Here is a 19,371-nt window from a genome sequence, read left to right on the forward strand (position 1 = left end):
GTTAGTGGGTTTTATGTACAGTGTGAAAGGGGCTGCAGTGTTGTGGTAACACACTGCAGGCAGTATGCTCACTGTCACACAGTAATGGCTTAATGAGATGGGAGAAGAACAGAGCCATCTGTGATGATACTCGTAACATCTGGGCTTCTCCTACTATGACGAACTGAAAAGTCTGCTAATTGAAATAAATGGTGAATGATGTGTTAAAACTGCAAATTCTTAGAATTCAAACGTATATTACAGTGAACTGATCTAACCTCATCCTCCCTCACCGTCTTGCTCTTGTTCTTCCTGCTTTCTGGCCCTCTGCCCCTCTGACTGGCAGCGAGCCTGCTGAAAGTAGGCTAGGATTGACGCGCTGCTTGTGTCTGAGTCACAGAGAACTGTGGAATACTGAAACCCACTGATTGCATTTAACTTTAGGCATCTGACACCCATGCAGTGCATGATACAATAGAGCTATCCACTCTTTCTTTCTGCAACTCAGTGCTGACGTTTATGGCTGCAGTTTAAGAAAAAGAACACCGTTTGTTCTGACGCTGCCAGCGTTTTGTTTTATAGATGAAACAATAATCTCCCTGTAATTTATTGCAACACTAAAAAAACATTGTTAAGGTTAGTCTTCTGGATTATAGCATACAGGCAGAATAACGTACTGAATATGATCTTGATTTTCTGCTACTACTGTCTCTCTCATACAAAGCTGTCAAGTACCTTTTTTAATTGTGCTTCATCGAGTACTGCAAAGAGCCTATTTACAAGAGCCACAGCCTAACTTACCTGAAACTATAAGGTCTGATAGAGCTCTGCTAACATGACGTTACGTTTTCTTTTTCTTTTTGTCTGAGAAGAGATTGCAACCAAGCCTATGACGCATGCACAGCTGAATGTTTTACCTTCTTCACATATTACTCTAAATTATTGCTGTGTGCGTGTCCTGCCATGTGGGATGGTGTAAACACACAGGCTCATTGCTTAACAGGAGAACCACAAGGATTACACCGTGTAAACACAACTACATTATAAGATAAACAGACGAGCCGAGGTCTGAAGAAAGGGAACCAGAAAGACTGGAAAGTCGCAAATTCAAATAATGGCTCAGCTCTTTACACTCACAGATGTTGAAGGGGTCGTGGGGTTTTTTCAAGTCATCCCCTTTTTTTCTGGAATCCTGTGGGCTGATACTTGGGAAATCAATAACTTGTGTAGTATGTCCATTTTAGGTCATTATAACTTTATGTCAGCTCTGTGAGACAATGGACACCCTTAGTGCAATGGGATGTGGACTTTAACTCTTCTAACGATGAGATCAGGAAGGGACTATGCAGGCAGATACCATAAACCCGAGTGGAAAAGACACAAGAATTCCCTGTCTAAACAACACTATGCAATACTACAGACGGCCAGAGGACGGTAGAGGTTAGAATGTAGGTAATCTGCTTCCTGATGGCTCTCACAACAAAAGGGAGAATAGTTTGTGACCAGCACTTTATGGTTTTAGGCAAGAACAGCACAAACCTGTACTGCACCTGTACTACAGCTGAGGGCATGTGAGGTCACAGGTGTGCGTCCCGTAACAGTGGAAGGTAATCTAACATTACACAGCAAACTGTGACTGCAGAAACTGCCATTTGTTTGGTATGTGTTGACATGTGTCCAGAAGATAATCCAAGGATTTAAGATTTGTCTTTTGAATTAAAATTAAAGTGAAATTAAAACAATAAAGTTTAAAGAAGAGATGGACATGTGCACCTAGTTCAAAAGTTTAAGGATTAATCTCAAATGAAATACTAATAAACTCAGTGTTTCACTTTTTAATTTCATCGTGGTTAATGCAGTATACACAAGACATGTTTACATAGGGATGCAGGAAGGCCTTGGATTTAGACCTGAACCCCCAGCTGACAGATCATGGAGCAATGAGTCTCAGAGCTTTTTAGCCAAAGGCTGCCCTGAGAGCTGGTTTCATAAACACTCCTTCTCTCAGTTTCAGTGCTTCGGAGTGAGAGTGAGTGAATACAGCAAAGAAACTGCAGGAAACTGCTGAGTGGCTGAGAGAGAAACTACTGCATGAGACAATTTGGTTGGTTGCAGACTGAGGCCTGATCAAATTTCTCTCGGTTGAGGTTAGAGAAAGCCTGTGAGAGTTATGCAATGTTGTTGGGATATGAAGCCAGAAGGGGGTGTAAACAACACCATTCTCAAGTGGGACAGGCCTACCCGTTGCCTGGTAACAAATATTTTGGGCCAGACCAGGCAAACACGCCCGCCTTCCAAGAGGAAACAGGGGCTGGCCTCATGAGCACAGTGAAAGTTAGTGGCTTCCCGAAAATACACTAAGAGACAGGGGCAAAGCAAAACAAAGCACATCAGGGACATTAGACAACACGGCTTGGTTTTTTTCTTCTTCACCTGGCTTGGCTGGTGTCTAGACCACCACAAGCTGTAAACAAACAAACTCTCCATGACCAAAACAGTCCTGAGAGAAATGTAAACATAACAATGGCCATGAGCAGGCAGAATACAGACTGATCCACTTCAAATACACACTTCTATTCGTGATTGAACGGTTACCTGTGGTTTTATTTATGGTTATATGTAAAAAAAAATAATGGAAAAAAAGTGGAGTGAATAATAGCTTTGCAGAATTTCCTGCAAAATATCAGATAGATACTTAAACACACACAGAATCTGATCTGCTTGTTGCACAACTAAAAGTTGTTGACAGCATATAAGTCAGTTTGTTTAACCTTTACAAATTAAACACGACGACAGACAACAGGATGCACATACGCGAGCATGCGTTTCACAGACGACGATTCGCGGCACTAAAAAACACTAAAATTTAGTTCACAACTTGTATCGTAACATCCTCACGTTACAACAAACCACATAAGAGTTAAAACTGCCGCTGGAACAACAATAACATTCGTTTCTCTTCTCTGCTGTCTGCCGCTGTTCTCCGCGCAGAAAGAATCCGGAAGCCATATTGTGTGCTGCTGCTGCTGTTGCTGCTGTCTGTCACTCAGAGCTCGTTGCCACGGAAACTGGTTGCTAAGCGGCATAACAAAAAAGACCAAATTTATACGTCCTTGCGTCAGAGGCAACGGCGTCTCCATGGCGACGGACGCTACACACACACATGCAGCAAAGCCCGTGGATAGCACATGGTCCCTGCCGCTTGTTTTAGCACAAGTATCTCCTTTTAAAGCGGCTGACTTGTTTTGTCACACCGACGTCTATATGTGTTTACGCTAAAATAGCCACGTTAGTCAGTGGTTACGGTGCCCTCACCCCGTCAAACCCTGCTATTGTCGTTTGTTCATGTTATTTACCCGTGAATGTGGGCTGTCCGCCTGCGTTATCAGCCTCAATAGTCCCCCCCCCCCCATCATGAACAACTTACATCGGTCGGAGTTAGTCATCCCGGTTGAGCAGCACAGCACCGGTAACGGCAGCCCGGATGGGACACAGCGTTCTCCGTGGATCCTCGTCTCTGACGTTTGTTGCAGCGCTGACTAATAACCTGTTATCCCTAACTCTTCCCTTTTGGCTCACGCCTTTTCACACATCGGCTGGAAGCTGTTAGCCCTTTCACAGCAGCATGCCCGCCCCGTGACATTGTTTGACATCATAACTACCAAACGTAGGCCTTGTATTTTCAGATTGTCACTCATGATTTTGCCACCCAGTCTTCCCGCATTGAGTGGAATAACTACCCCACCCCCCATTTCTTACCAAAGCCAAACTCCCACCTGCCACATTCCCACTAGTGTCCGCATGTAGGCTATAATAATGAATCACTTTCTGCTCGTCCGAGTGATGTTTGCAATGACAGGCACTGATTTCCGTCACTGCTGCCCACTGTCCATGTCAGAATAACACTGCTGTTTACCAATTAATGTCTCTCTCTCTCTCTCTGGTGTGAAGTTAGACTGCTCAGACTCTTGCCTACACTAAAATCCATAGCAGATTATACCCATTGTGTATTTCTCAACCTGCAGTAAATCCATACTTGGCGTTGTACCTGGGAGGGTTAGGGAGTGTTCGGGCACAGATGAAAAGGAGGCTTTCCTTTCATTAGACGTTAAGCTCTCCAGCTCAGAGGGCTCCCGAGGGCGTGTCCTGAGAAACTTTTCAGCAGCAGGATTTCCCCTGCACGCTGACGGGATTCCGTCCAGAGCTCTGAGTGCTGCATAAATAAACCATTGTACATACCTTCTGGTATTTTCCAGCTTATAATCTAAATGATATATAGAGCGTCTAAAGTGGATACAATGAGACTAACCTGGCCCATAAAAGGTAACACTGCCCACATATATCTAATAAAGTAGTATAGATGTTCCCATACAGCCATGACCAAAAATGTTCCAATATACTCAGACGCACACAGTCCTAAATAAATGCTTTCCATATTTATCACTCAAGTTTCTTAAAATTTCCTATCAGAAATTGTCAGACGGTGAGAAATATCTGGTGCATGTGATATTATAAAAAAAATGTCTATTATTATCCGTCGACGAGGTGAGCTTCTGGTCCATTTCTGTGGGAGAGGGAATCCCTCAACGTCACCAAGGATACCAAACACAACACCAGAGACAAATATGGGCATGTACGTCAGCGGAACTCCGAGGCGGGACTTAGCCCCTAGAAATGCCTTGCTTGTACTCGAGGATAGATTCATTCATAGGACAAGATCTGCCACTGTGCACCGTAATAGCTATAACGTCCTCCGGCGTGCTGTGAGCGCTCTTTATGGATGTATAATCGCAAGTCTTAACGAGCAGATGAGGGAGAAGGCTCCGAGGATTTAAAGCTAAACGGGAGGACCTCCTCAACAGATTCAACCCGGACGCTTTTTCCCCGTGAACGCGGGGAACTGGATTAAGCTTATTCATGCAACTTTTCTGGAAAGAAACCAAGAGCATTTCACCGGGGAATAACAGAAAGTTCAGCTACGGTAAGTCAGACTTCATGTGTACTACATACAGTGTGGTGTATTTAAAATGTGTGAGTTTGATAAATCACGGGTTTTAAAGTAGGTCAAAGCAGCTGCTGCCCGTCCCAGCGCCTCAGATCCGTGAAAGAAGTACTTTTTAAATCCAGCCGCACTGCCTGTAACACCAGCCGTTCTCTCCTTTCAGTACACCACCTTTAGTAATCATCTTGTGTGTGCCGCTGCCCTGCCGCTGCAGGTGACATCGCGCTCTCTCCGGTAACTGCAGGTGTCTCGTTCTCTCTCGGTCCCTCCGGGGAGATGTACCAAGGGTTCCCCGGCGACCCCGACAGCGGATCCCGTGGAAGCTCCTCTCCATCCATAGAGTCCCAGTACCTTTCCTCCGTGGACTCCTTTGGGAGCCCGCCGACCACCAGTGCTCCGCAGGTAAGACTGCTGGGATATATAAAAATAAATGCATGCAACAAGTGTCTGAAAAAAAAAAAACATATAGCAGGATGCGTGTTCAGCTCAATGCAGGTCTGAGATGCGTGTTGTACATTGTTATTCTAACTAAATCTAATGCACAGTGTGTGTTAGGGAAAAAAATAATATATAAAGAGCAAAGATTGAAACTGTACTCGGGCTTGTTTCCTATCGTTATTGTGGTGTGTAAACACAGGAAGCATGTGTTCCTGCTGTCAGTCATGAGCAGGCTGGCAGGACTCAGTACCGATCCACCAGTTGCTTGTAGTGTAGCCTCGGCAGCGGCTGTAGCAACGTGCTCCGTTCACAGCATGCCGCAGAGCGGATGACAGGGAGCTGGAACTCTCCACGTCAGCGGCGAGGCCCCGCCCCCTCCACCGCCCGCCCGCTTCTCTCCTTCCACGCGCTCCGCTCTCCTCTCACAGACCTCGCCGTGACGTAAATGCGAGTTCTATTTTGGAAGCGCTACGTCGCGTTGCCAAGGGGAACACCGGGGGTGTGACGGGGGAGGAGGAAGGGGGAGGGGGAGACGCTTACTGACAGACGCTGATTGGTCGAGGCGGCCGCTCTTTAGAACCGCCTGTCCCAATGTCTTAACAGGCTTTTAAATGAATATTAATGCGGAGTCGATTCTCCTCCTCTAATGTAAACCGGACAGAAAATAGTGACACAGCAACAAATACAGATTTAGACAAATTAGGACAAAGTTTATGGCTGTTTTTTTATTGCTCCTAAAGTTTTTCACTCTTAAATTAGATCAGCTGTTTTCTTTTTTTCTACTAATTTTTGAGACTTGTTTTAATTTTTTAAAACCTGAACAATCACCTGTAACATCAATAAAATGATCTACAGGTATTCTGTTATATGTATCTCAAGCATTTATAATAATAATAAACCATCACTGATTCAGTCCGATGTGTTTGCTGCTCTGTAAAACTGAATTCTTCTTATCTCCATATGTAGGAGTGTGTGTCAGCAGGCGCTGGCTTGAGCATTGTGGACAGCGGGCCAGGCGCTAGTGTCGGAGGTGAGATGCCCAGTTCATTTGTGCCCACCGTCACCGCCATCACCACCAGCCAGGACTTGCAGTGGATGGTACAGCCGACCCTCATCTCCTCCCAGGCCTCTGGACAGATTGGCTCCACTGGCACCACGACCATGACCCAGCCGGTGTCACTGGTTGACCCGTATGACATGCCAGGCCCCAGTTATTCCTCAGGGTCTGGTTTCACCCCACCAAGTTCAGACACTCCAGGGCCAGCACCAGGTCCCATCCGTCAGTCCAGAACCCGCAGCCGCCGTACACGAGACGAGTCTGTGAGTGAAGATGGAGATGTTGGTGTGTTAGTAAGTTTGTGTGCTTGGACAGTGTGATTGTTGACCCTCGCATGATACGCATGCACTCTTTGTCTACTGTAGATACACATTAAAGTGTCCAGTGTGTCTGCCGCTGACTCTTAATCTACTCTCTGCTTCATCACAGCTAACACCTGAGGAGGAAGAAAAGAGGCGTGTTCGCCGAGAGAGAAACAAGCTGGCTGCTGCCAAATGCAGAAACCGCAGACGAGAACTCACAGACAGACTGCAGTCGGTGAGCTCGGCCATGTTTTCACTGCCAGAATGAGTGATGAGCATAATTACATATTTAATGTTACCCCGTCATAGCATCCTGGAGTGTGTTAATAAATGTCTCCATGTGTGTGTATATAAGAGAGAGGATGATTGTATAGGGATGTTTAGCGGTGGTGCAGACAATTATAGTCATAATGACAGACTATTGTAACTGTGTTATTTATGGCCTAATTAAAGCACTTTATATATAAAACTGCAGGGGAAGGGGGAGGGGGGGTTCTGCTGGGATAAATGCATCCACCTCCACAGACACTCAGTCGAAGTTTGGTATCGCTAACATCCATCTTCTCTCCATCCTGCTCCCTCCTCTATTTCACCCACCTTTGTCTTGTTCCCTTATCCACCTCCCCCACCCACAGGAGACTGACATACTGGAGGAGGAGAAGGCCGAGCTGGAGGCTGAGATCTCAGAGCTGCAGAAGGAGAAGGAGCGCCTGGAGTTTGTCCTGGTGGCTCACCAGCCAAACTGTAAGATCTCGTACCAGGAGCAGCCTCAGCCGGGCTCAGCCCAGCTCGCCCCTCAGACCTTACAACCTCCAGTCTCCATTGTGGGCTTGACTGTGAAGGAAGACTCTTTCTATCTGCCTCCTGCCTACACAGCCCATCCAGCCTCCACACAGTCCCAGCCTCCAGTTCAGCAGCAGCAAGTCCAGCAGCAGCCTCAGCCGGGAATAATGCAGGAGGTAGAGTTTTCTAGTTCTTTCTATGGCTCGACTGAGCCAGCACCTGGTGGGCCATGCCTTATGGCCAGCGACAGTGGTGGTGGTGTTAACCATGACGGTGCGGCCATTGGCAGCTACAACACCTCATACACATCTTCATTTGTGTTCACCTACCCAGAGGGAGCCTGCGGGGTCAGTGCCAACCAGCGGAACAGCAGTAGCGAGCAGTCATCTGATTCCCTGAACTCGCCCTCGCTGCTGGCGCTCTGACTAACCGACAGACATACACATATTAACATGAACACACATTACACCCGCTGGAAGTAGAGGCTGAGACATGTACATGCACAGTACCAGTCAGTCTCACAGATTGAGAAAAAACCAATCATTTGTATCTGATTGGGTAAAAGTTTACACATTCTAATCAAGAGCCATACAAATAGCTGCACATCAGATCTAACCTTTAACATTCAGCTTAGACAATGAATAAATTCTCATTTTGTATTAAGCAGAATATTTGCAATTGGACAAGAATGAAAAAAAATAACCGTCCATGTTGCCAGTCTTAAGATACACCATCATGTTGCACACCAACAAGCACAAGTGCCCCCACCTTGTTCCCTCTGTCGGTCGCCTCTCCTCCAGTGCTCCTGCTCTCATCCCTTTTCCATCCTTTCCTCCCTTCCTCCTTTCGCTGAATGTATTTGTGCAAATCTGAAACAGGAACGAAGGACACTTTGTTCTGGAGACAGACTGCTGATCTCTCGCTCACCTCTAACTCTTCATCTGCTCGACTTCCCTCTGCTTCATCATTTGCTGTTTGGACCTGGCAAGTTGGGGATCTGAGTATCACAGCCTCCACTAAACCTTGTGCTTTCTTCTCTCGTTCCTTTTTTAAAACAAAAAAAACAAAAAATCTTCTTCTTCCGTCTGCCTACCTGCCATGCAACCCATCTCTACCCATCTCTGTTTTCTCCTCTTCTGTCTCTATGTTTCTCCCTCTCTCTGAAGTCTCCTTCAACCCTCGAGAGCCCGAAGACCCCCTCCAGCCCCTGGGACCTTGAGTGAAAGCGGACCCAACTAACTTGCCCCCTTTGCACCCTGTCACACAAGGACATGGATGCAAGCCTACCCAAACAGAAGAACCTTTTTCTTGGAGCGCTATGCTCGAGTCCTTACAGTGAACAGCAGCTAAATACTTTTTAACACGCACATAATTGATTGATCACAAAGTGCAAGATGGATGCCACTTTCTTCTGCTGAGCCATTTTTCATGTTGTCCACACGATGAAGAGCAGACACATCAGTTTGTGAGGCTGGATGAGAAGTAAGGATCAAGAGAGATCTAGCAGGAAGTGAAAGCCACACGGACAGACTCAGATCAGAGTCTGGGTGGCGGTTCACTCTCATCCTGACCATTGATTTTTTTGGAACCAAAAGCTGAAAACAAAGAAAGAGCCAAATGTTAAAAACAAAGCAAAAAAAAAGAAAGGAGGAAAAAAAAACTTCTGCTCTTGCCAATTCTGTGGAAGGGTGACCTCAGTAAAAACACCTCCATACCACAGAGCCTCATCACCCTGGGCCTACATTCGTACATTCAAACCATCGCTTTTAAGTCTCTGAACTGAAGATACAGACTTTTTATTGCAGCACACCAGCTCCAAGTTTTTCTCAGAATCAATCAGATGTGAAGAGATGCCTTTATTCAGAGGAGAGATGTTGGGGTTTTTTTGTATTGATTCAGACAACCTCTAAACGTTGGGCTCAGCGGTCTCAGCACCTCCCTGCTTCTCTAAGTGGTGAGATGGGGTTGGGGTGTGTTTATTGTGAGTGCGTCCACTCTGAGACACCTGGCCCGTTTATTTCTTTCTTTATTGAGGTTGAAGCAGCAAGCGAGCACAAAAGTAAGATCTGCAAACAAAAAAAGGAGAAAGGGGAGAGCACGTGGACTGACGTTGTGGAGTTAGCGTCCTTTTCTTCGCCTGTGAATTTGTAGAATTTGTTTTTCCTGTACGTTTTAATGAGAAGCCTTATATATATATATTTTAATGTTTATGTTTGTTTGTGTGTTTCATTGTTTTGCATTGACATCTGCTTTCTCTTGTACCGTTGCCGTTTCTTGTGTTTTTATTTTTGTATTTTTTGTTGTTCTAATCGGGAGATTTCAGCATATCTGTTACTATTATTATTGCATTGTAACTATTGTTTCATTATTATTTTATTGTATTTTCATTTGGCAACTTTAGAGGCATGTTGTGCACTTCAAAAAAAAATATATAAGTCTGTATACACGTACATATATATACAGGTAACATGTATATATAAGTGTATGTACCATGATTGTAAAGTATGAATGTCTTACAGATCTAAATGGGATATTTTTGTCAATGAAGAACAAGATAAAATGATAAAAAGAATATTTTTCTAAAGGAACAAAAAAAACTATAATAAATTTAAAGTACTGCCCTGTCCCTCAACATGAAGCACGATCTCACTGCCTCTGTCAATGTGTATTTATGTTTTATAAACAATATAAAGCACTATACAAGTTACATTAAATGTGTGTTTATATTGATGATGTAAGAAGGTGGTGACGCCTTTTGTTTTTTTTTGTTTTTTGTTTTTTTCTGTGAGGTCTGTCCCAAAGCTACTGACACCTTAATGCCAGCACAAAATGAGGAAGAAAAAAAAAAGCAGCGTGGTGGATGCACATATTAAAAGTGTTCGGAAGACAACATTGTGACTAATCAGTTTCATTTTTAAGGAAAAAAGCAAAAGTATTTCATACCCTGTATGCATTTCTTTGTCCAGTATGAACATATCAGTCTTTGATATTTACAGAATTATATGTGTTTAGCGGTCTTGATTGATGGACATGTTGAGATTTATCCCAAAAAAAAAGAAAAGACTTGTTACTGTATTTGCTGGATTAGAAGATTTATTTTCAACAAATAAACATGTTTATTGAACAGAATGACGAGGTGAATGCCATAAATGTTTGTTTAAATGTGGCTGTTGGTGGTCAGATGAGGGGCAGACCTCCTTGTTTTTTGATATAAATGTTGATTGTGTTTGTACAGATGTTGAAGATGCCTTTTTGATTTCCCTCCAAATGCAAATGTGATGAGAATAATCTTATTTTCTGGTGTCAGAATAAGCATAAAACATATTCAATAGTTCTCATGTATATAGGTTTTTGTGGTGCTACTAATATTAGACTCTAATGATGATGATAAGATGATGATGATGATGAATGGTGGAAGGTTAGACAATGCCATTGCTGAGGCTCCAGGCAAATGGATTTTTATTCTGAATGGAAGCCAATAACAGTGAATTCCCAGCGGCTGAAGCTCAGTAATCATTCTGTGATTTCACCATAGTTTACCCACAACTGCCTGCTACATCTTAAAGTGTGATAAACAGACCTCAGTGGGCCTTTGTACTGTACCTGCACTCCACTCTTATGCCCTAACAGATCCATTCCTCTGCCTGATTTCTTTGTTTTGGATTGAAGTGTCTTTGCTTTAAGTATTTGTAAGGTTACAATCACACATGGGTTGCTAATGAATTGGAAGGGGAAACAGCTACCAGAGAATCTGCCTGCACTTACCTGTACTATACAATGGTTATAGCGCTAACTATTATTATAGCTTTCCTATTTTTCTATGATGAGGTGAATGTTGCTATGTATTTCTATTTTTCCACACTTCCCATATGCGCTCTGAATCCATAAACTCCCTCTTATGAAATGCAATACTTATTGTCCTCTTGGATGAACATGATGTAGCAAATCATGCGGTGATCAAACTGACTGCTACTCTATGTCAAGTGTGATGATGTATTGCTTCAATTATTTTGTTACAGTATTAAAACGTATCCTATATCTGAAGTAAAATTTAGTTTTGAAACAATCTTCATAAAGATATCTAGAAGTGATTTTTTTGACACATGCTTGGAGGGTTTCTCGACTTTAGAGGGCCGTTGTTGTTTGTATCAGTCTCATTATTCTTTAAAACTGTGCTCTGTATTTTATTTTATTTTTTAGAAAACGTTACAAAGTTGGACTCTTACATGAGATATATGATAAAGATGATCTGATGTATTTCGAATGGCCCAAAGAAACTAAATTAAAAGATGTCATTTAAGGAGTATGGATAAATACATTTCTAATGAAGGTGCTCTGATATCAAATTATCTATTTTTCAGTGCATATGATTTAACTTATTAGTTTCTGCACATTATAGTACTGTTTACCTATTTTTATAACTGTATCTTTGTTTATTTTTACTTTAGAAGAGGACCAAAGTGTTTGACGTATTTGCCACATCACTTTTGCAGTCTCTGCATTCTGATCCTCAGCATTCATATTTCGACCTTTGGTCCTCTTTGCGATCCCAAAAGGTTTTTACATTTTCTTTTTTTCTTCTTCTTTCTAAGACTGCAAAAGCTGGGTGAGCTGTGTCCTTTAATGATGGTTTGATCAGATGCCATTCATTCCAATTTGTGAAGAATTACATAAATAAACACCATATTATAAGTTACATGTCTTTTACAATGCTGTACCTTTATTGATTTCATTATAATTTTGTATATTATGTAACAAAGTCAATTGCTGTCTTTGTTGTTTTGAGTTGAGAATGCAGGACTGACATGATCATGTGTATTTTTGAACTGCAGTTAGCTATTTTCTTCACATCAAAAATGATCATTACTATTTTTCATTAATTCTGTAAAATATCAGAGAAGTGAAAATAACAAAAAATGGGGTAAAAATATTTTCCCTTTTCCAGGCTAAAGCGGCATTATCATGTAGTCTATCTTGTGATGTCAAATAGGCCTAGGCTATAAAACAACGTATAAGACAGCGTTTATGTTTATAAATATATGACTAAAAGTCTGTGTCACACGTGTTGTCAGCCGCAATCCTCGTTAGTATAGTGGACAGTATCTCCGCCTGTCACGCGGAAGACCGGGGTTCGATTCCCCGACGGGGAGGTTATTAATTATTAATTAATTTTTATGCAATTTCCCCATTGTGGGACTAATAAAGTATTCTTAATCTTAATCTGAACCGTAGTGTAGATGTTATAAATGTGATAAAGACTGATTGGTGAAGACATTCGGGGCGAGTCAGCAGTCTGCGTCGCCCTCTAGCGGCCATATACACAAAACTTTAACACTTTTAGTCTATCCGGAAGTCACGTCACGGGACTTGAGAAAGCTTTCCGGATGCGACTGACGTCACTACCCACATTCGTCGTAAACATGGCGTCTGTGACAACAGGTGAGAGCATAAAGGCCCCGGCTAGCCGGTGTTAATAATTTTAAATACTAGTTAAACATCAATTAGAATTATATGAACTAAAAAAATACCACCGTTTCGATTGATAGCCGTTGCGGGAAGTGGCCGCGAATGCCGTTGAAGTCGCGGCTCTAGCAACCGCCAAGGCAATGCTAACACAGAATGCTAACCAAACGATTCTCTTAGTGGGTTCATATTTTGCGTCTAATGTGTAACTTCATGTTTAATGGCAATTTACGCAACACGAGGTGAGTGCGGTGGATGCTGATTAATTTACTTGTGAATGGGTTAAGCTGGTTATCTCATCGTCCTGTGCTAACGTTAGCCAACAAGCCTCGCATCAAAATCAGATCAGAACATTGGATTTTCACGGTTGAATGAGAGTGTTATGTAATGTAGCGCCATAATCCTGCATTGTCTTTTAAAAGCATCTCCTGTGCTGTTGATTGTGTTTCTAACTTTCAGAAATCGGAGTATAATAGGAGTTTATCTACGGTGTGAATCTTGTCTTTGTGTGGCTAACATCATCACTCAGCAGTCAGGACAGAACAGGACAGAGCCATTATTTTGGCAGCTGCTCTGCTCCATCCATTCACTCTCTATCTGTTACTCACGCCACAAGACGTTTCATAATTGCTGTTATAAATAACCTACAGCTGGCCATGGTCAGCATGTGTTAGTACCGTCAGAACTCAGCAGGCTGCTGTCTCCTCGGGTTTAACATTCCCCAAAGGCAGAATGTGTGTCAGGCCTCTCTCCTGCTCCCACTTATGAGTACAGTCTTGCCAGTGACCCAATCCTGCTGTGAAACTGTATTCTGTTTACATTGAAGAGGCTGGTCTAATATTGTTATGCTTACAGGCACAATAAAAAATTAAACTGTGTTTAGCAGTAGTTTGAACCATTGCAGGTTCCATGTGCTTTATTTGTGTTTTTTTTGTAACATTGTGTCTGTTACTGTTTAATGGAATAGTGTGTCTCTTTCTCCTGTTTAGCCACCTCAGAGTGGATTCAGTTTTTTAAGGATGCAGGGATACCAGCTGGTCTTGCTGTCACTTATGCAGTTTCCTTTGTGGACAACAGGTACGTTTCAGTCCCTATTCCACAAACCTCTTATTATATTCTCATTCAGGAGACTGAACCTTACTGTTACCATGTGTACGTTATTATTTTTATTGTTTATGCCTCCGCAGAATTCAAAAGAACATGCTAATGGACCTCAGTAAAGACATCATGATGGACCTTGGCATTACTGTCGTTGGTGACATCATTGCCATTCTTAAACATGCCAAGCAGGTCTACAGACAGGTGAGACCCGACGTAATGGTAAAATATTGCAAAGGATTTGTTATATCAGCACCAACCTGCTGCATGTGCATTTTAAGCTGCCGTTTTTTACATTATAAGTGTGACTGTATCACAGTGCAGTAAGAGAATTCAAGGGATGTATGTCTTAATCTGCTCATCTGAATATTTGAGAAGATTTGTCTGTTTCTGCAAGAGAGTGCTGTAACAGACAGAAAAATCTACTGCTTTGCAGTATGTAACTTGACTATTTATGTCCTGCCTTCCTATTTTCAGGACATGTGCAAAATGGCAACGGAAGCCATCTCCTCAGGACAGACAAGTGTTAAGGCTGAGCTCAGAAGAACTGCCAATACTCGTAAGTATCTATTTTACACATTTGACAGCATTGTTGGGTTTTTCAAAGCAAAGCTTAACTGCAGTCTAGTGCAGAATTGTCAAACTATGTTTTCTATGTGTTAGATTTTTAATTTGTACTACATTTGGTGGCTAACTAGACTGACACAACAGGGTGACCCGTTAGTCAGTCCAGCCAGAAGCAATATGAATCATTAGTTTTAGCCTGATGTGGTTTGTCTGCAGTAACAAGTGAGCCACTCATGTCACTTACCATGATTCAGAGGTGGGTTAAGTGGATGAGATAGAGCAGTTAAAACTGTTGTTTGTACATATCAGTATATCTTTTACCTCCTTGAACAAAAGATAAATTCAGACATCTGTCTGAGATCCCTTGTATAATGTCATCCATAGCCAGAGTCTCATTTGATGTAACTAGTTGTATCTTGTTGCCCTCCATGCTAGGCTGTACAAAATGTTCAGCACCTCACTGGTTAACAAAGTGTTCTTTTATGCCCTCTTTAAATTTTAGCCCTTTAAAAAGGACTTACACCTAGAACTGTGAAGCCCAGCTGTCCTCAGTCTTGTCATTGGCACAGAACATGAAGAAAAGTTACATTACAGCTTATTTAGAATGTTCTCTTTCTCTTTCTTAGCTGCCACCCGTATGATTGCCAATGCTTTGAGCCATGACTCCCCACCTGTCACTCCAGCCCGTCGACCTGACAACCGCCTCTCCATCACAGTGTCCAACATGCAAACAAACAAGAGTAACAAAGCAGGTAGATTTATTGGAAAGTTTCTTCGATCCAATCATTCAGTCCTCTCATTACTGCCCCTCACCTTTTTACCTTTGTTTGATCCTCATTTACCCCCCCATTTTGTCTGTCAGTTGTAAGTCAGCCCGCTGATGAAGGGAATGGTTTGCCAGCAGTGAAGCGCCGGCGCGTGACAGCTGAGATGGAAGGCAAGTACATCATCAACATGCCCAAGGGCACCACGCCTCGTACACGCCGAATCCTGGCCCAGCAGGCCAAAAAAGGTAGGCTGGACCCAGTGGTCTCGCCGACAATTTGGTGCTACTCACTACAACTAATCAATACTTAAACTGAAAACGCTGATTCAGTGCTGAAAAGCAGAGCCAGAACTTGTGGTGCTTTTGTGTTTCCGTTGCCTGTCTTTACTAACGTTACTAACGTCTCACTGCAACGCAATCATTCTTTCTGTCAAACTTTGCTTGTTTTTCCCACATCAGCCAGATTCTACTTGACTGTCTTCTTCCTGGCATGAGTTTGGGTCAGCAAATTTTCTCAGCTGAAAAATCAGAGCATACTCTAAATACACTTATTACTGTCTACTGACATGCCGATGTGTTCCCTGGGCCAGACACTTACCCCAGATTTATACCGGATGTAAAAGCGTAACGTAACTGCAGCACAGCGAAACGCTTCCATTATAGTCAATGAGAGTGTTTACACCAGCCGCATAGCAGCGCGTTTTAGAAGCGTCCCAGAAGCACTGCTGTGCGCTGATCTGCAAGTGATGTGCAGCAGTTCTATTTTGGAGATTTGTCGTGCCCAAGATGCGTCTATTTGCACCAACTACATTGAGCAGACAGGAAGTCAAGCACCAGAATAAAAGACTTTCCGGTGGATTTTCAAAATAAAACACTGTTGGACTGAACTCTAACTGATTTAACATCGCTATGCCAGAGAAACAGCCACCGCCATGTACGAGGAGAGGTTCAGTTTGAACATGAACATGCTTTTATAAGGACAACATCAGACAAGAAAAGCCAGGGAGGAAAGCAGCAGCAGCTGTTCTCAGACTGGAAGGTGAGGAGCTGTCCTGTGTGTTGAGGGAGTAAACTGAGTTTTCAGTAACTGCTCTGTAACCCAGCCTGACACATGAGAGAGGACGTTAACCGGCAGATTACTACGTGACTGTGAATTTCACGAGAGTGTGGAGGCAGCGCTACACAATGCGAAGCTTCTGAAATGCTCCTGGTGTAAATTAATGTTGTGAGACAGACGGGCGTATTACATCCGTAAAACGCCACACTGCGCTTTCACGTGGAGTGTAAATCCGGGGTTAACCTTAAATTGTTTGAAGTGCATGTGTTTTCTGTACATTTGTGTAGATAAAAAAATGCTACATAAATATATGTTTCATTTAAACAAGTGTGAACGCTGTCATGCAGGGCTTCGTTGGTTCCAAAGTATTTTTCTTGCATCCAGATGAACTCTGGTTAAGGTTGACTAAAATATATAATATATATATATATAATGCAGTAGTGACCAAATACATCTAAACAAACTGACAATAGTGCAACAGATCTGACCTTAAATTGTGATGTCAAAGTTGAAAATATGGTGTGTGTTAACAAAGTCATATGAGCACAGATGTGAAGCTGATTACATCTTGCTGCCAGTTAGTAATAATAAGAAAAGGACCAAAACACCCACACTCAGCCTGTCACAGCAATATTTGTGCAAAACATTCTGTTTATTGCTTTTCTTTAAAAGGTTTGAAACGTACCTCTGTGTTTGCAAGACTTGGAGCAGAATCGGCAGCAGACACGACAACAAGTAATACCAAGGTAAGGCATGGTCAATGTATCTTAATGGCAGTGTGTTATAAGGATCATTTCTGAGTTGTTGTGTTCTCGTAGCCCACCGGTGTGTTCAGTCGTCTCGACAGAGGAGATGAGAGTCAAGCTAGGTTGATGCCAGGAAACATGGCTGGAAACGTAGCTGAAGATGATGACAGCGATGGAGACGATTCTGTCCTGCAGTATGCTGGCGTCCTCAAGAAACCCCCTCCATCTCAGAAGAAAGAGCCAGCACCCACAAAGCCAGCCCCTGCAACCATGCGGCGCCTTGGAGGCAAGTTCAAGTTGCCTCCCTCTGATACCCCCATTTCCTCATCTTCCTCCCCAAACGGTCTCCCCCCTGCCAAGGTAAGTGTTCTTCAGAGACTTGGCAAACCTCCTGCCACACACTCAAACCCTCCTGTGTTACCTGCACCCCCTAAAACACAAGACAACAGCGTGACCAGCACCAAGCCTAGAGCTCAGGACAGAGCCACCATAGCAAGCTCCAAGGTGAGCAGCAGCACTGGGCTCAAGGGGGCGTCAGGAGGGGGAGGAGGAGAGTCTGTGGGAGCCCAGATGGACATTAAGGCTATCAGTGTTTTTAAGAGACTGGGCAACAAGAAGCCCTAACTCACGCCACAATAATGACTCTTTGTATACATTCTTTACAGATTTTTTATCACCACCCGTGTGCACCTACCTTGCTACACGCAGGACTGAAGATTTTAATAATGTTTTTCTTTTTTAAGTGGGTGGGTGTGTAAATTTAAATGCAGCTTTAGGGATTATTAAGTCATGCTGCTTACCTTTGTTAACTGTTTAAGCTTTGTGTACGAGGACTCACTGTGTATTATGTTGCACAACCAGAAAGCTTTTATTTGTGTGTCAATCATATCTTATTTTTTGCAAGCTAAAGGCATGAGCATGATGTTAACCATGCTGCCACGGTAGTGGTTTTAGTTTTACCCCATTAACTCCACAGATAAGGATGCTGCTGCCTGAGATTTCTCCTAAATGAACGTACACGTAGTTTTGCTCCCCCAAGATGAATTATGTGACAACTTTGTTGGTATTTGCTTGAATGTTAAATAATTTCCTAAAAAATCTTAAAGTAAACTGTACATATAGGTGTTGTTTATTTTCCAAAACGTCAGACAGCAGTCAGATATAGGACTAGCCAAGAAGTGATAGTTAACTCTTTTGCTTGTGTTACTTTTATCAGATTACCTCCTGTATCGAGCTTTGAAAGTAGGAAATGTGTAAAAGTGCTGATGACCCTGAACTTGTGAACGATAAAGGAAATCCAAATAGTTTAACAGAACAACCTCGTTGAACACTTGAATCTAGAAAAAGCTCTGCACCTCATTTTCTTCTGTGCTTTGTGGAATAGAAGTTCACAGCTCCGAACTTTTCTATCATAGTACTGAACATTTTTTTTTACTGCCACCTACTTGAAGGCCAGATCAGTTCATTTTGAAATGCAATGTATAGATTTGTTAGACTTGATTCCTCACAGCGCAGAACCTGCTCTGCTGCGTATTTTTCTATGTGGACATTCTTGTGTCATGTATCCAACTAATGAAACTCAGCGATGCCATCAGGCCTGGCGTCAGGGGGCCACCTCACTGTAGCTTCAGTAGATGTTCACACTGACCCAGTGTGGGTCGTTAACACCTGTGTACTGTTGCACTCAGATTTCACTCAACACAACTTTGTTACACTGTAAATATTTTGGAAATGTCACGTTAAAGAACTTTTACTACGAGAAAAAAAAAGAAAAGCAAAACACATTATGAAGTGTTATACGGAGAGAAAACAAGTGCTTGGAAAATGATTAAATGAGAAAAAAGGGTCAAGATGTCTTAAATCTTCTTTTCTTTCTGCAAAGACACTAACAATGCATGTCAGTGGCACACACTGAGCAGCTCTGTTAAGTATCAAGATGACAGCTCTGTCATTCTTCAGAAAATTAAGCACATCACTTATCAATAAATGTGTTGAACACCCACTCCACCTGCAGTGATAGCCATGTTAATGGAAATACAGCCACTTTAAACCTGTTCAGACCTGTTAATGTTTTCAAAAATTGCATATTATTACATTTTGGTTATTAATTGAA

The 19,371-nt window shown here is 42.7% G+C and overlaps 2 protein-coding genes and 1 non-coding gene across 9 annotated transcripts; all 3 read left to right on the forward strand.

Moving 5' to 3' along the window:
* Nucleotides 1–4,688: 4,688 nt before the first annotated feature.
* fosb (FBJ murine osteosarcoma viral oncogene homolog B) lies at nt 4,689–10,690 on the forward strand. 6 transcript variants are annotated; one of them, XM_028420450.1, is made up of 6 exons: nt 4,689–4,960; nt 5,196–5,383; nt 6,386–6,769; nt 6,906–7,013; nt 7,414–7,737; nt 7,895–10,690. In XM_028420450.1, exons 1-6 carry the CDS (start codon nt 4,897–4,899, stop codon nt 7,958–7,960), a joined length of 1,134 nt encoding a protein of 377 aa, XP_028276251.1. In that variant the 5' UTR covers nt 4,689–4,896; the 3' UTR covers nt 7,961–10,690. The 6 variants fall into 6 exon arrangements, with proteins under 6 accessions (XP_028276251.1, XP_028276252.1, XP_028276250.1 ...); XM_028420451.1 differs by having other exon boundaries at nt 8,728–10,690; XM_028420449.1 differs by having other exon boundaries at nt 5,145–5,383; nt 7,414–10,690.
* Nucleotides 10,691–12,639: 1,949 nt separating this feature from the next.
* On the forward strand, nt 12,640–12,711 carry trnad-guc (transfer RNA aspartic acid (anticodon GUC)). Its single transcript has one exon. It is a non-coding gene; the product is annotated as a tRNA-Asp (tRNA).
* Nucleotides 12,712–12,942: 231 nt separating this feature from the next.
* c13h19orf47 (chromosome 13 C19orf47 homolog) lies at nt 12,943–19,105 on the forward strand. Of its 2 annotated transcripts, none has more exons than XM_028420584.1 (8): nt 12,943–13,000; nt 14,014–14,101; nt 14,212–14,326; nt 14,600–14,681; nt 15,316–15,441; nt 15,552–15,701; nt 17,185–17,258; nt 17,331–19,105. In XM_028420584.1, exons 1-8 carry the CDS (start codon nt 12,946–12,948, stop codon nt 17,880–17,882), a joined length of 1,242 nt encoding a protein of 413 aa, XP_028276385.1. In that variant the 5' UTR covers nt 12,943–12,945; the 3' UTR covers nt 17,883–19,105. The 2 variants fall into 2 exon arrangements, with proteins under 2 accessions (XP_028276385.1, XP_028276386.1); XM_028420585.1 differs by having other exon boundaries at nt 15,552–15,626.
* The last annotated feature ends 266 nt before the right edge of the window (nt 19,106–19,371 follow it).

This window comes from Parambassis ranga, chromosome 13 (assembly GCF_900634625.1).
Source record: "Parambassis ranga chromosome 13, fParRan2.1, whole genome shotgun sequence".
NCBI classification, from domain to species: Eukaryota; Metazoa; Chordata; class Actinopteri; family Ambassidae; genus Parambassis; species Parambassis ranga.